This window comes from Amblyomma mixtum, chromosome 6 (assembly GCF_055824585.1).
Source record: "Amblyomma mixtum isolate Tamu chromosome 6, ASM5582458v1, whole genome shotgun sequence".
Taxonomy (NCBI): Eukaryota; Metazoa; Arthropoda; class Arachnida; order Ixodida; family Ixodidae; genus Amblyomma; species Amblyomma mixtum.
In genome coordinates this window covers 22,222,558-22,236,690 of record NC_143017.1, presented here as the reverse complement: position 1 = coordinate 22,236,690, position 14,133 = coordinate 22,222,558, and the positions used below count along the sequence as shown (strand labels likewise).

General features: G+C 43.0%; 1 protein-coding gene across 1 annotated transcript; it reads right to left on the bottom strand.

The window, feature by feature from the left end:
- Window positions 1–214: 214 nt before the first annotated feature.
- LOC149338407 (putative defense protein 2) lies at window positions 215–11,096 on the bottom strand. The gene is made up of 3 exons (XM_089550316.1): window positions 10,886–11,096; window positions 6,118–6,328; window positions 215–284 (listed from the first exon to the last, which is right to left on the bottom strand). The coding sequence occupies exons 1-3, from the start codon at window positions 11,094–11,096 to the stop codon at window positions 215–217; spliced, it is 492 nt and encodes a 163-aa protein (XP_089406442.1).
- Window positions 11,097–14,133: the final 3,037 nt, after the last annotated feature.

Sequence of the window (14,133 nt, the reverse complement as noted above, 5' to 3'; positions counted from 1 at the left end):
TTTTGAAATATATTGCAAAGGATAATCTCCGTAAAGACGACGTAGAGGAGGTGTCCGGTGTCCATAACAATATCTGCAGTTGATAGCGCCTGCCCTGTCGACTTGCTCCATCCATTGTCACTGTATTCTTTCTTTTCGTAGAATAATTTACGAGCCAGGACAATGCTCTGTTGCACTACATTTTATTGAATGCGAGATTGAAGTGCCTCGAAAGCTAACTCCCGGACATGGTCTTGCTCATGAGGTCCATGTAGAATAAGCGGTAGTTGTGGACGACGGTCGCTCTGAAAAATCAAGCCAAGAGACAGGCATGCTTTACAGTTAAAAATAGGCGAGAACAAGTGACTAACTTCATCTCCCCCTCCTTTATAGACCCACCCCAAGGTTAAGTTACAAGGAGAACTTCAGCGATCACACAGGTTACGCGCTCTTATGACCCCACCTGCTTATGACCCCACCTGCAACCCCCCAGGTTGGCATCCTCTTCGGCAGGCAGTCAGAGACAAAAGCTTTCTCTTATAATACTCAACGCGCTGAGCTAGGGACGTCGTCTACACCGAACAATGTTTCCAAAACATCTATCATTGCAAAACAAACCGAAGCTGTCTCTTATGCTTGGGTGCTTAACAGCGCGAAAATACAAGAACGAAGGAGTCGACGACAAGAAGAACTCTCACACGCAACTGAAACTTCATTAGGAAAAAAGGCATCCAATGAATGCAACACGTTATACTACGCATAGTGAGGCGTCACAAAAAAAAATAAGAAGAGGTCATAGGATTTAAACGGCTCTGAAATGATATGGCGGCAAAGATATGTGCATAAGACAAGTGCAGAGTGGAATAGAGCTCGGTAAAAGATAGTGTCGAATATTGCAGTGACATGTGTGATGAGCCCAAGGTAAATAGTAACGAGGTTAAGGCACAATGGAAGGAGTTGGGCGAGATAATGAAGTGTAATGAAGGCCCGAGAAATAAAAACAAACGTCTAGAGCAAATTGTTGAAGAGCTTGAGCAGTACAGCAAATTAACCAACCTTAAAATAAAAAGTGTAATGGATACGGCAGACCCTCTGGATACTGTAAAGAAGATTGAATAGACCGTTGATGAGCCAACATCTGACGATGGTGTTGGCATATATCACAGTGTGCCCACGCGGAACTCCAATGTGACCAACATTGTCGTTCGTTTCGTTCGCCGAAACAAGCGACCTGCTTTTCTCGCTAAGGCAAAGAAGGAAAACATTACGAATGGGAGGCTTGGCTATGAGGGCAAGGGGGTGGTTTATGTGAATGAGCATGTGACTCCCGCCAAGAAGCAGTTATTAGGAGCCGCAGTCGCGCGCAAGAAGCAAGTACCTTGGAAATTTGTCTGGACTAGTGAGGGAAAAGCTCTCGCGTGAGAGAGCGAACTTTTTGACGTCATCTGTTTAAAAGATAAGTACGACCTGCAGAAAATGACCGAGTAAGAAGGTGCTTCCATAGGTTACTTGTCTCCTTTAGAATTTGCTAGCTTTCATCATGGCTCATCTCCCCAACTCGTCTTACTACGATAACGCAGGTTTCAACGACGGTTTCACCGCAGCGGACAAAATTTTTTCTACTATTCATTAAAATGTGCGTAGTGTAAGGAATACGAGCGAGCAACTTGAACACTTTTTGCCAGCTTTAAATGTCAATTTTGATGCAGTTGTTATGAATGAAACATGGAAAAGATCGCACGAAAAGCATTTTAATTTTCTGATTATAAGTACAACGGCTAGATTGCAGAGGAGGCGGTATAGCAGTTGTAATAAAGAGAGTTTGGGTTTGCTGCCCCAGTGGCTAGCGCCGACGAAGGAGGGGAAGAAGACAGAAGAAGAAGCTGACGAAGCTCGGGTGCGCGCTTGCGAACGCTGGCCTGCAGAGCAGTACCGCTTGAACAAAGACCGACCGTCCACACTAATTGTGCGAGTCGTCTCACTACACTCAAGCGGTTCAAGCTGTGCTGCTCAGCAGGCCAGCGTTCGCAAGCGCGCACCCGAGCTTCGTCAGCTTCGTCTTTTGTCTTCTTCCCCTCCTTCGTCGGCGCTAGCCGCTGGGGCAGCAAACCCAAACTCTCTTTATTACACAGTGTATATTAAGGATTTTTTATTCCCATTATGTTATTGATGAACTTGCTACCTTTTCCCTGAGTGTCGAATGTCTTACCGTCGCCCTGCCACATGTCACCGTTGCAGGCATATGTAGGCCGCCTGCAGGCAATAAGGTGCATTTCTTTGATATTCTTCGGCGTTTATTTTTGCATGTCAGTTCCACCGAAAAACCGTTTGTTCAAATTGGTGACATAAATATAAACTTAGAGGCAGATGAGTACATTCTCGCGAATTCTGCAGTTTAATTTCTTCACAAGCTTGTTTAAATCATATAATGGTTCCCACTAGGACAACACCTACAAAATTAGGTATATGCGTTACAAATGAGACATCCATTGACACACTATCCAGTGCATTCTCTGCAGACATCAGTGAGCATTTGCCTGTTTTCTGTTTTATTCCTACTGTGCGCACGAAAAGTGTCCGTAATAAACTGAAACATCAATTCCGATACATTAATAAAGAATCGCTCAATAGATTTAGGACTTCGAGACTACTAACTGGAATGAAATTTATGAGTTGGACGAAGTGAATAGGCCGTACACTACCTTCCTCGGTAAGTCCTTGCAGTGCTACAATGAAGCTATCCTCAATCGTGTTTCACCCATAACTGAAAAAAATACAGAAAACCCTGCATGAAAAAACAATGTATAAAAACATCCAAAGGAAAAATAAGATGTATCACTACTTTGCGCAAACTCTCAACCCACTGCTTTCTGAAGAATTTAAGAAGTTTAGAAGTAGCCTAAATACCGAGCTTAGACGTGCAAAAGCAGAGTATTATACGAAGAGATTTTCCCAGATATACAGTGATGGCACAAAGATTTAGCGAGAGATCAACCACACATGGGAAGGAAAACTGTTGTTGAGGTCAATCAGATTTAAACAGGCAATGGTAGTCTTTGTGGCCTTGAAATGGTAAATGCATGAATAGGTTTTTTATTAATGTCGGAAATCCATGTAACAATATATCGGAGTAAAAATGTTTTTTTTTCAAAATATAATAACTGCGTCTCGGTATGGATTCATGGAAGGCAAATATACAGAACAAACATTATTAACCGTCAAAGACAGAATCATCGAAGATATTGAGCACCGTAGATACACACTGGGATTATTTTCAGACTTTCGCAAAGCATTTTACTGCGTTCAACATGACATCCTTCCGCGAAAGCTATCTGCCTGTGGTGTGAGAGGAATAGCTTCTAATCTGCTGATGAGTTATTCAGGTAACAAATTACAGTATGTCGTGGTGAACGGTATCTGTTCTGACAAATTAGTTCTCATGCAGGATGTTCCTCAGTGATCGATATTAGGACCCTTCTTGTTTATTATATACGTTAGTGATATCTCTCTGATACCAGAATCTTCTGACCTCATAACGTATGCAGAAGACAGCAATGTATTCTTTACAGACCGTTCGCTCCACACTTTACAACAAATGGTAAGTTCTTATCTTAGAAATTTGCATAATTGGCTATAGATGAATGACCTCACTTTAAATCTTTCTAAAGCAATTTACATTCTGTATGTTTTAAATCTCAGTAATGAAAATACGCAACTTAAAAAAATCAGAAGACAATTGTTCTGTTATTAACGGCTCTTTCACGCAGAAAGAGGTAGAACATGCAATTGGTCAGTTACCTGTCTCAAAAACACCTGGTCCTGACGGAATTTCAGGCGAATTTTAAGAGCCTTTTAACTCTATTCTCACTCCATTCCTGCTGCGGGTTTTCTCGGGTTTGTATAGAAGCCCTTCCTCAGTGTTTTAGAAAAAGCCACACATTGCTAATTCCGAAAACTACTGATGAAGGAAAACGGCACCCCGTAGAAGGTTATAGCCCCATTAATTTGGCAAATGTGGATTACAAAATTTTTGCTAAAGTATTATCAACTCGCCTGCAATTCGCCATGCCGTACTGATTAGATCTCCCTAGACGTGCGGTTTTAGAGGCCGCTCCATTCGAAGTAATGTTCACACTGCGCGTACAATTCTTGAACATTCCTCCAGCTATCACGAGCAGCTTTCTCTGCTTCAGACCGATCTTGCGAAAGCATTTGACCGTGTTCGCCATACATTTCTATTTTCTTTTCTAGAGAAAGCAAATGTGGGGTCTACTGTACTTAAGGGGGTGCAACTCTGCTACAGCAGCTGTTCAACACGATTAATTATTAATGGCCAGCTCTCAAACCCCGTGCCAATCCGCTCTTCCGTAAAGCAAGGCCGTCCGATGTCTCCTCTGCTTTCTGCTCTTTACATGGAAACCGCCTTGTTTGAGTGTTTCGCGTACAGTAACATCCATGGGTACCCTTTTTTCGGTAATGAAGTCAAATTGCTAACATATGCTGATTATTTTGCATTTTTCTGCATCGACAAGCCCAGCACTGATGATGTTACGTTCACAATAGATCGATTTGGCATTGTTTCTAGCGCTCAACTGAATCGCTCCAAAGGTTCTGGCTTATGGTTTGCTTCATGGGGCACAACTCCGCCCCTGAACGATGGAATAGAATGGTCTTGTGTGCCTCCTAAATATACTGGTGCGGCGTGATAACCTTCTCAGGCCTGTATGTGCAGGAGGTCTCGGCCTAGATCACCTATATGTGAGACAGTTGGCTGCCCGCTTCTTATTTTTTCGTGATTGTTCCCATCCAATTATTAGAGCAATCTTGCTCGTTAACTTCATGGCTCTACTTCGCTACTTAGTAGTTTCTTTTAATTTTACTTCATGCCCCTGTTTACTAGACTTCATGCAGGCAGTTTATGCCTCCGTGCGGTCATTGACAGTTCGGTTTTCAAATGAGTACTTATATTCTGTTTCACGCAAACATTTATACAGAGACTTGATAACGACGCTCTTCCCGCCCCCACTCTATCGTTATGTCTACTTTGCAGTCATGGGTAATGATGTTTTAAAGCCAGTGCGTAAAATGCCAATTTCTCCTTGCATCATAACATTTTTCTATAAATTACCCACCGAAAGTCTACCTGTCAACACCTGCTTCGACAGGAAAAACATTTTGGCGGCTTCTGTAAACTGCCGCTTGTGCAATGTGCCTGAAAAAATTGAACATTGTTTTATAGACTGCAAAGACGCGATTTTGTTTTTGGATGTGCTGCAGAGGACGCTACAGAAAGATTTTCTCCTTAATTCCTACAGTGTGCCCTACCTTGTTGTTTCCCCACCTGACTCGAAACCCTATGATATGATTCTCCTGATTTGACATGATAGCCTTAGGAAAAAGCGCATGCAAGACCGCAACGTTGAACCTGTTGCTTCGCTCAGAGTTCATTTTATCCGAATGTTGCTGCAAGTAACGGGCACTTACGAAGGATTGGACTTGTTACTGAATTGGTTTCCTCTCCTAATGTGCTGTATATCCTTGGCGGCCTTTTAGTTCTCTTATGTTTCTATCAAGTTTGTGCCACGTAGCGCCTACGTAGGTGCTCTATAAATAACTTTTTGTATGTATATATATATATAACCAGGAAGAATAAATACTATGACAGAAAGAAAAAAAACTCAGTGATAGCCTAGTGCTGTCATGCAGTGGCTAGCGAGGCTGATATGTTTGCGGCGCCGCTGGTTCGAATCCCAGTCGCTGGATTTTTATTTTTATTCAGCGTTTGCCCTAGGTCCCCTCAAGGCGAAGTGATGCTTCGCACACTAAAAGGCCATAACACACTGACCTTATCTGAACAAACCACGGTGAAAAAAACCCATATACATACTCCATTTTCTAAAAGTAACTGAGGGACGGGTTCTTCCTGCTACGCCAGATAGTGGATCCTTTATCGCAGCCGTCAAGACCGAAAGGCGTCAGATGGTAAGGGCAAGGATTCACTTTACTTCAAACTAAATGCTTCGCTACGCGACTGAAAAATAAGCCACCGTTGCTCGGTTATTTTTGGTGAAGACGGTACATGCGGCAAGGCTAAACGCCCGCAAGACAAGCTTGACTGACACAACTGAGCGAACTCACTTGAAGTGCACTTTTCCTCCTGCGTTCGCGGGTGCCTTCCACAGCATCTCGACGGCCTTTTTGTCGTCGTTGTTAGCGTGTGTGGCGGCAGAACAGCGCTGCACGGGCTTGTAGGTGTCGCCAGGTAGAAAGTGGCCCACTTGGTTGCCGTGCTCGTCGAGGGCTTTCACCATGAAGCCTCTGAAGTAAGCGCTTTTTGAATACAGGGCCACTGCAAAGAAAGATACGGTTTCAAAGGCCTCAGATCTGAGGAATGACAAGTATTAAAATATGGAAGCATTGAGGTGGTAATTAAACGTAGTGTATGTGTGTACCGTGGCGACAGTTTAGTTCAGCTGCAATGATTGCAACTTCTTTCATGGAGAAAAATTTCTATTCATTTCTTTTCTATCATACTGTCCAACCAACATAGATATTTATAAAGGCACTCAATAGTGAGCTGCTGTCTTGTGTGTTCCTGTTTAAGTGGCTGACATAGGCGCGAACCTATTAAGCCAAATTGTAGGCGTGAAGTGGAACGTACCGCACCCAGTAACGCACTTTATTTGCGAAAATAATGTTGCTAGGAGAGTCAATAGCAGCAGAAGGACAAAAACCTCTCGATTCAAGCAACCTCCTTCGTGCGTTTCCGAGTAATCCGGAAATTACTGAAAGCTTTGACGTAGCAAAGCTCAGACTGGCCAGTGCGTGCGCGTAAAGGTGAGTTCAGACTGCAGAAGTTAACCATAAAATATTTTTTAGCAGTGGTACTGTCCGAGCTATGGGTAGGAAGAGCCTGTTTGACAGCGTTCGAATGCGAACTATTGCGCTGCATCCACTGAGAGGGTTGGTGTGGACTTCATTTATGGGCGCCACAAACGGAAGGAGTTTCGATCGCCTATTGCCAAAGCTCGGCGGGAGGGGCGCTACAATATTATCTAAGCTATATAAATAAAACTGCGCGGAAGTAACGCACAGAAGCAGTAGTTACAAGTAGCATAAGCTTTTATAAGTGATCTATGGTTTATCTTTTATTAAGAGTTAGAAATACTTGACAATGAAAATTTTAATAAACGAAAAATCTTTTCAGGAACATTTTAATATTTTCTGCAACTACAGCTTCTGTGCATTCTTTGTTCCAAGTTTAATTAACTTAGCTTCCATTACACTACGGAATGTCCTAAGAAACGGGTTCAGCTTAAGTTAAGGCCAACGCAGCCAGGTATTAAAAGAAAAATGGTAGGTGTATCTTTAAGAGACCGGATGGTCAGAGTGGGTGAGGGAACAAACGCGTCTTAATGACATCCTAGTCGAAATCAAGACGAATAATAGGGCATGGTTTGGTTTGTTTTTCGGAGTTTAACGTCCCAAAGCGTATCAGGCTATAGAAGACGCCGTAGTGAAGGGCTCGAAATATTCTGACCACCTGGGGTTCTTTAACGAGCACTGACGTCGCACTGTACATGGGTCTCTTGAATTTTGCCTCCACCAAAATTGGAACGCCGCGGCTTGCATCGAACCCGAGACTTTCGGGACTGCATCTGGTCAAGGCATGTAAGGCAACCGCTGGTCCTTAAGGGTAACGGACTGGATTCGAAGAGAACGCAAGCGTAGCAGGGGGCGGCAGAAAGTTAGGTGGACGGATGAGATTAAGAAGTTACATGAATGAAATTCAACGCTGCGCGAAATAGATCACCGCAGCTGTAAGAAAGCGTAAAAAAGAATACTACTCAATAATATAGCCAAAAGTTTCAATGATTGGAAACTGAGATTTGGAATCATTACCTACAGCTGTTGGTTTCAGCTGTTGGTTGTAATTCCTGACTTTGAAGTTTTTGGACTAAGGCTGAATTCATTAGTGCTGTCATTTAATATTTTATTCCGTGAAAGAGGCTCTCGTATTGCGCACGCACGTCCTTTGGTTCACAGTTCTCTTACCGTTTCTATCAGTTCGCCATTGTTCGGATATACTGATATATAACCGCTGATGAAATCTTTACATGTTAATGCCATACCAGCAAAGCATTCTGCTGGAATACACGAAATCTCTCCTTTTGTGTTAAGAGAATGCATTAATATCTTAGCCGTTCCACTGGAAAAAGTTTTTAATCACGCATTTCATGAAGCTATATTTCCAGACTCTCTAAAGGTAGATAAAGCTCTTCCTGTACTTAAAATGAGGATCATAATGCTCTTGAAAATCATCGTCCCATCTCCATCCTCAGCAGTATTAGTGCTCTATATTAATAACTTTTAGCAGCGCGGGTAATTGCTTTCTTGGAAAGCGAAGCTATTCTCTCTACCTGTCAGCATGGTTTCAGGAGCAATCATTCATCTAGCTCCGCGGTCCTCTCAATTTCCAACCTCATAAATCAGCTATTATATGATAACAAATTTTTATTGGGCGCCTTCTAAGACATTGAAAAGGCTTTCGACTCGGCCGCTGCGGTGGCTCAGCGGTTATGGTGCTCGGCTGCTGACCCAAAAGACGCGGGTTCGATCCCGGCCGCGGCGGCTAGAATTTCTTTGGAGGAGAAATTCTAGAGGCCTGTGTATTGTGCGATGTCAGTGCACGTTAAAGAACCCCAGGTGGTCGAAATTTCCTGAGCCCTCCACTACGGCGTCTCTCATAGCCTTAGTCGCTTTGGGACGTTAAACCCCATAAACTAAACTAAACTAAGCTTTTGACTCGGTGCAACACAACAATAAGGTATGCTAAATAAGTGCTATGGTTTTCGCGGTAAACACTCGATTTTTTTTCGCAGTTATGATGGTAGAAAACAGAGTGTTGAATTGCTCCATATAAAATCCGAATATAGGGTTGTTGGGGCCGGCTTGTTCCAGGGTTACGTCCTCCTACCTATCCTGTTCCCTACTCACATAAATGACCTCTGGAGAGCTATAGATAAGTTTACAGCATTCATGTATTCTGACGACACTGCCTTGATCTATGTTGTGAATCCTGTGAGGATGGGGTCAAAAGTCTAAACCTTTCTCTGTCTCTGATTGGTCTGTCTCTGAATGGTTCGCTAGTAATAAGCTGGCACTTAACTTTTCCGAAACAAAGCAAGTTTTTTTTTTTTCAGCTCCCCACGCAGGCCACTACCAACTGAACAACCGGATGCTCACATTAAAGTCTGTGTAATTAAACAAGTTATTCAAATCATACGCTTAAGAATTATACTGGATGAGCAGTTTCACTGACAACTACACATCGAATCTCCTAACAAGAAGTTATCCAGTGTATGTTTTACACTTAAAATGTCAACAGTATTTTGATACAGCCACTTCAAGAACAATATACTTCACTTTATTTCAAAGTGCCCTTTCATATTGTGTTGAATCTTGGGGCCATTCCTATTCGACATACTTAGAACCACTCTTCAAAATACCAAAAAGTGCAATTATGTTTATATCATCTGCTTGTTGCCATGCTCGTAGGCAGCCTCTCTTAAAATCCTTAGAGATACTTTCCCTGCATCTAACAATTCAACGCAAAACTGCGATAGTGGTGCACCGTTCCATAACCAGCAACTATGCTTTAGCCTGATCACACTTTATCTCCTCGCAATATAAATCACAAAGCATTGCAATAAATGATTTATCCCTCCAATTAGCAAAAATGTGTTCTCGAAATTAACTCTTATGCTTGTGGAGACTAGAATATGAAATGAAATTCCAGTAGAAATAAAGGAAAATCCTAACTTGTCTACACTGCTAAAGTCGTATATTGCAACAGGTTGTGACATTTTTTCCGCCTTTGAGAGTGCGTACCGCCTTTGTGCTGTCTGCTGATTTAGTTTTCTGAACATAATTTGCATGGATCCCAACTAGGCTGCAATTTAGTGGTCCAGTTGCTTGTTGCAATGTTGCTTGTGTTGATTTTGGTTGTGAATCAATAAAATATGAATCGAAAAAATGAAACGAAAATTTGCGGAGATACGTTCGTTGCAGCTTGCAAAGAACAGGGTTAATTGGAGAGACATAGGAGAGGCCTTTGGCTTGCAAAGGGCGTAGTCCGGATGATGATTGTTTCCTAACTTTAACCATACGCTAATTTTGATGTTCCAACACCTAAATCTCCGTTTTGAATATCTAAAAGCGAATTCCCCGGGATTTTTCCGGCAGCCTAAGTACCATGCATGATTCGCAGGAATGAGTGCCTAAAATTATCAGTCGTGGTATAGAGGTTACAGAGACCTCAAATACATGCACAGGACTTTTTAATGAATGCGATTTCAGCACTGGAAGAATCAATAAGCAGTCTTGTAATCAGCACGATAGATAAGGTCTGTGTAGAGACGGGCTCTGAGGTACAGCTGATGAACCGCGACTTCGCATGGGGTAATGCGCTGGCGTTCAAAACGGTTACATTCCGTGTGATAGGTGTGCCGTATTTCATAAAGCTACCATTAATGCTGTATTCCACCATTATGTAAGTACTATGCGGCTTTCGCCATCGATGTTGGAAGCAACGCGCCTTCAACCTCGTAGATGACTTATCAAACTAACTTTCGCCGGTTCAAGCATTCATTGAGAAACATTTTGTTTCACGTGCATTCCATGGACGTGAATATACTGGTATATAGACAGAGTTTGAATTGTCGCACTACCCATTTCGCCAGCGCATCTTACTAAGTAGCGGAGAGCATTCGTAGCGAGAACATGTTAGCGTCCCGGAGCGTTAACGGGGAACAAGCGTCCACCGAGATATGCGACTCAATTAGTGCGTCATTTCCTTTCATAAAACCGATTCTCAGCTTTCATTTTCAAGTTTGTACGCGAGTACCCTTTATAGAATCGTTGGGCTGAAACGCCGCTTTCTCCTGCACAAGCTGGTAAGGGGAGTCGCTCCCGTTGAGGTGTTGAGATCCCCGGTGAACGGGAAGCAAGTCGCCACAACTGTAGGCACGTGCGCCTTCAGGAAACGCCAGGCACCCTCCCAGCGTTGACAGGAGCAGAGACAGAGCTGCAATCCACGATGTTCCATTCCACGCCATGCCCGCTGGTGTTTTCCAATCTGCAAAGGTGAGCAAAGCCTTTGTTGTTCTTTTGTGCTAAAGCAGGTAGCTTATGACATCAATAAGGCATGAAAGAGCTGTTTGTCAGCATAAGCTTTAATTCGAGGAGGCTCTGGGTATTCTCCTCACCACTTCGTAGTAGAATATATCCATTAAAGGAATAAACTTGCGCAAAGGTATTGAAGAAAAAGAAAGAGACGTGAGGACAGGACAGAGTTTGTTGTTTTAAATTGCTGTCATGAACCAATTTGCCCTGACAAAAGTGAATATATCCGCATTAACTAAAAAAAAATCTCAGTGTACTGAGTAAAATCTCAGTACACTGTACTAATGGTCGACTTCGTTGCGAAGGTAGGCGAAAAGCCAGCTGGAGACCAGGCGGTTGGCGACTATGGGATCGATACTAGGAAGCGCAGGGGAGAGTTATTAGTAGAGTTTTCAGATAGAAACTATTTACGGCATCGTAGAGGATGTGGCGGTCCTCGGTAAGGTCCTATGTAGTGACCACAGAATGGTAAGGTCTCGTATTAGCTTAGATTTGAAGAGGGAAAGAAGGAAACTACTGAAGCGGAGGGCTATTAACGAGTTAGCGTTAACAGGTAAAGTAGAGGATTTCCGAATTTCGCTACAGAACAGATTTTCCGCTTTAACTGGAGAATACGACCGTAACGTTGAAACAATGAACAATAATCTCACAGCTATCGTTACGGATCGCTATCGCTGCCACTTTGGCAGTGGCAGCGGCGGCGTACAGACATTCCGTGACCGAGTTCGTCTATTTTACAGGAGCGCTGCCCGAGCTTTGGAAACGACCGCGGAGCCTACTCATCGGCTACATCGCTGTTCCAAGCGTTCAGAGCAACCGTATTTCAAGTCCTGGCCGGATTCTCCCCTGCTGCCATCTATCTTCACTGAATTGAGCTTCGTCTGCTGCTTATCGGCTTCATCAGGGGGGCGTTCGTTTTCCAGTGCACTGCAGTCACTTTGGCAGTGGCAGCGGCGGCGTACAGACATTCCGTGACCGAGTTCGTCTATTTTACAGGTTGGTGGGCATTTATACTTATCACTGTTAAGGCTACCTATAGTTTTCGTCTTTGCTGCTGCTGCCGCTGCCATGCAACTGTAGTGCGAGTGGCACCTTACTTCGTTGCCTATAGTACTTTATCCTCTGTTGCAGTCCCGAGCAATGTCGGAGAATACTATTTGTATTGCATGTAAAGAGATACTTGTTGATGGCGACGAGTGTATCACTTTTGACGAATGCAGTTGCAGTTACCGCAATGCAAACTGTTCTGGAGGTTATGTAAAAAGTACAAAGGGGAAAGCCTCCAAGACCACATGGAAGTGTCCGACTTGCATACTTGCCAGAACCAGAGGGGGAAAGTCGAATGAAAAGTCGAAAAATGAACAGGCATGTGAGCACAAGGCTGAACTATCGCAAATCAACGCCAAGTTAACTGTTCTCTTGCAGATGAAAGAGAAAGTCGACGCTCTAAGTAGCTTGAAAGAAGTTATAGAAAGTCTTGAACAGTCAGTGCAGATGATGTCAGCCAAGTATGACGAGCTTCTAGAAACGCAAAAACGACACGATACGGAAATACAAAATCTGAACAAACGTCTTGAAGTCGTAGAATCGGTGGGGTCTGAGGCTGAGGTGGGTCGATTGAAAAGGCAAATAAATGACCTTGAACAGTATGGACGACGCCAGAATCTTGAGATACATGGTCTGAAATACACTGAGAACGAAAACGTGTTGGCTGTTGTGAACGACCTTGCATTGTCTTTGAGCCTTGAACCGGTCACTGAGAGTGAAATTGAAGGTGTGCACAGACTTCCTCACAGGAAAAATGAGGACAAAACGCCTCCTGTGCTGATCCGCTTTGTCAGCCGGAAAACAAAAGATCAATGGCTAGCAAAAGTAAAGGATCTGAAAGCTAAGCAATCAGACATACGCCTTTTTGACAACCTGACAGCCTTCAACAGGCGACTCTTGTGGCTGGCACGTTCAAAGGCAAAGCAGTGTGGCTACCAGTATACCTGGCAGAGAGGTGGCAAAATATTTGTCAGGAACAGAACCGGAGAGAATGCAATCTGCATTGCTTGCGAAGACGACTTGGTAAACATTCGGTAGCCTTAGGTTTTCACGCGCGCTGATCTTCTGTGGGAAAAAAGAAACCTATCATGACCTATTTTGATATTGATTCTTTCAATAAGTACATGCTGAATTCTGGAAAGTCTCTCAACAATTCTCTCAGTTTTTTTTTCATTTAAACGCACGAAGCCTGCAAAACAAAATAGATGAAATAGTTGTGTTGCTGTCAACTTTGAGGTTAAAGTGGGATGTATTAGTATTTTCTGAAACCTGGTTTAGCAATGATAATGATGCACCTAACATTGATAATTATAAATGCGTATCTTTGGCGCGACAACAGAAAAGAGGAGGGGGCTTATCAATTTATTTGAGGAATGAAATCGGCTATCACTGTTTACCTGAATGCTGTGAAATGAGTGAAGATGTAGAAGCTTTGTCTTTGTGCTGCGGAAAAATTGTTGTTATAGGTATATACAGACCGCCTTCAGGTTCGGTATCTGCGTTTTGCAACTTTGTTGAAAAAACTTTGGAATATGTCTCTCTTAATAATTATGAAGTGGTTTTTCTTGGTGATATAAATGTTGATATTCTGGGTCAAACGTCCGTTACGAGAAATTTGCTAGATTTGTACAACAGCTATGGATTTGTGAACTTAATTTCCTCACCAACAAGAGTTACTGACAACTCTGAAACGCTTATTGATGTGTGCTTTACGAATATTTGCACTAGTGATATCCCGGCTGGCGTTTTGACATTAAGCATTAGTGACCATATGCCTATATTCTGTATAGTTCCGAGTCAACCAAAACAACACAGGAGTAAACCGGAATCTTCCACATTTAGAAGAATTGATGAAAACAGCTTATCAGAGTTTCGACGTCTTTGTGCTAGCACAGATTGGAGTAATATTTTAAAACAGGAGGA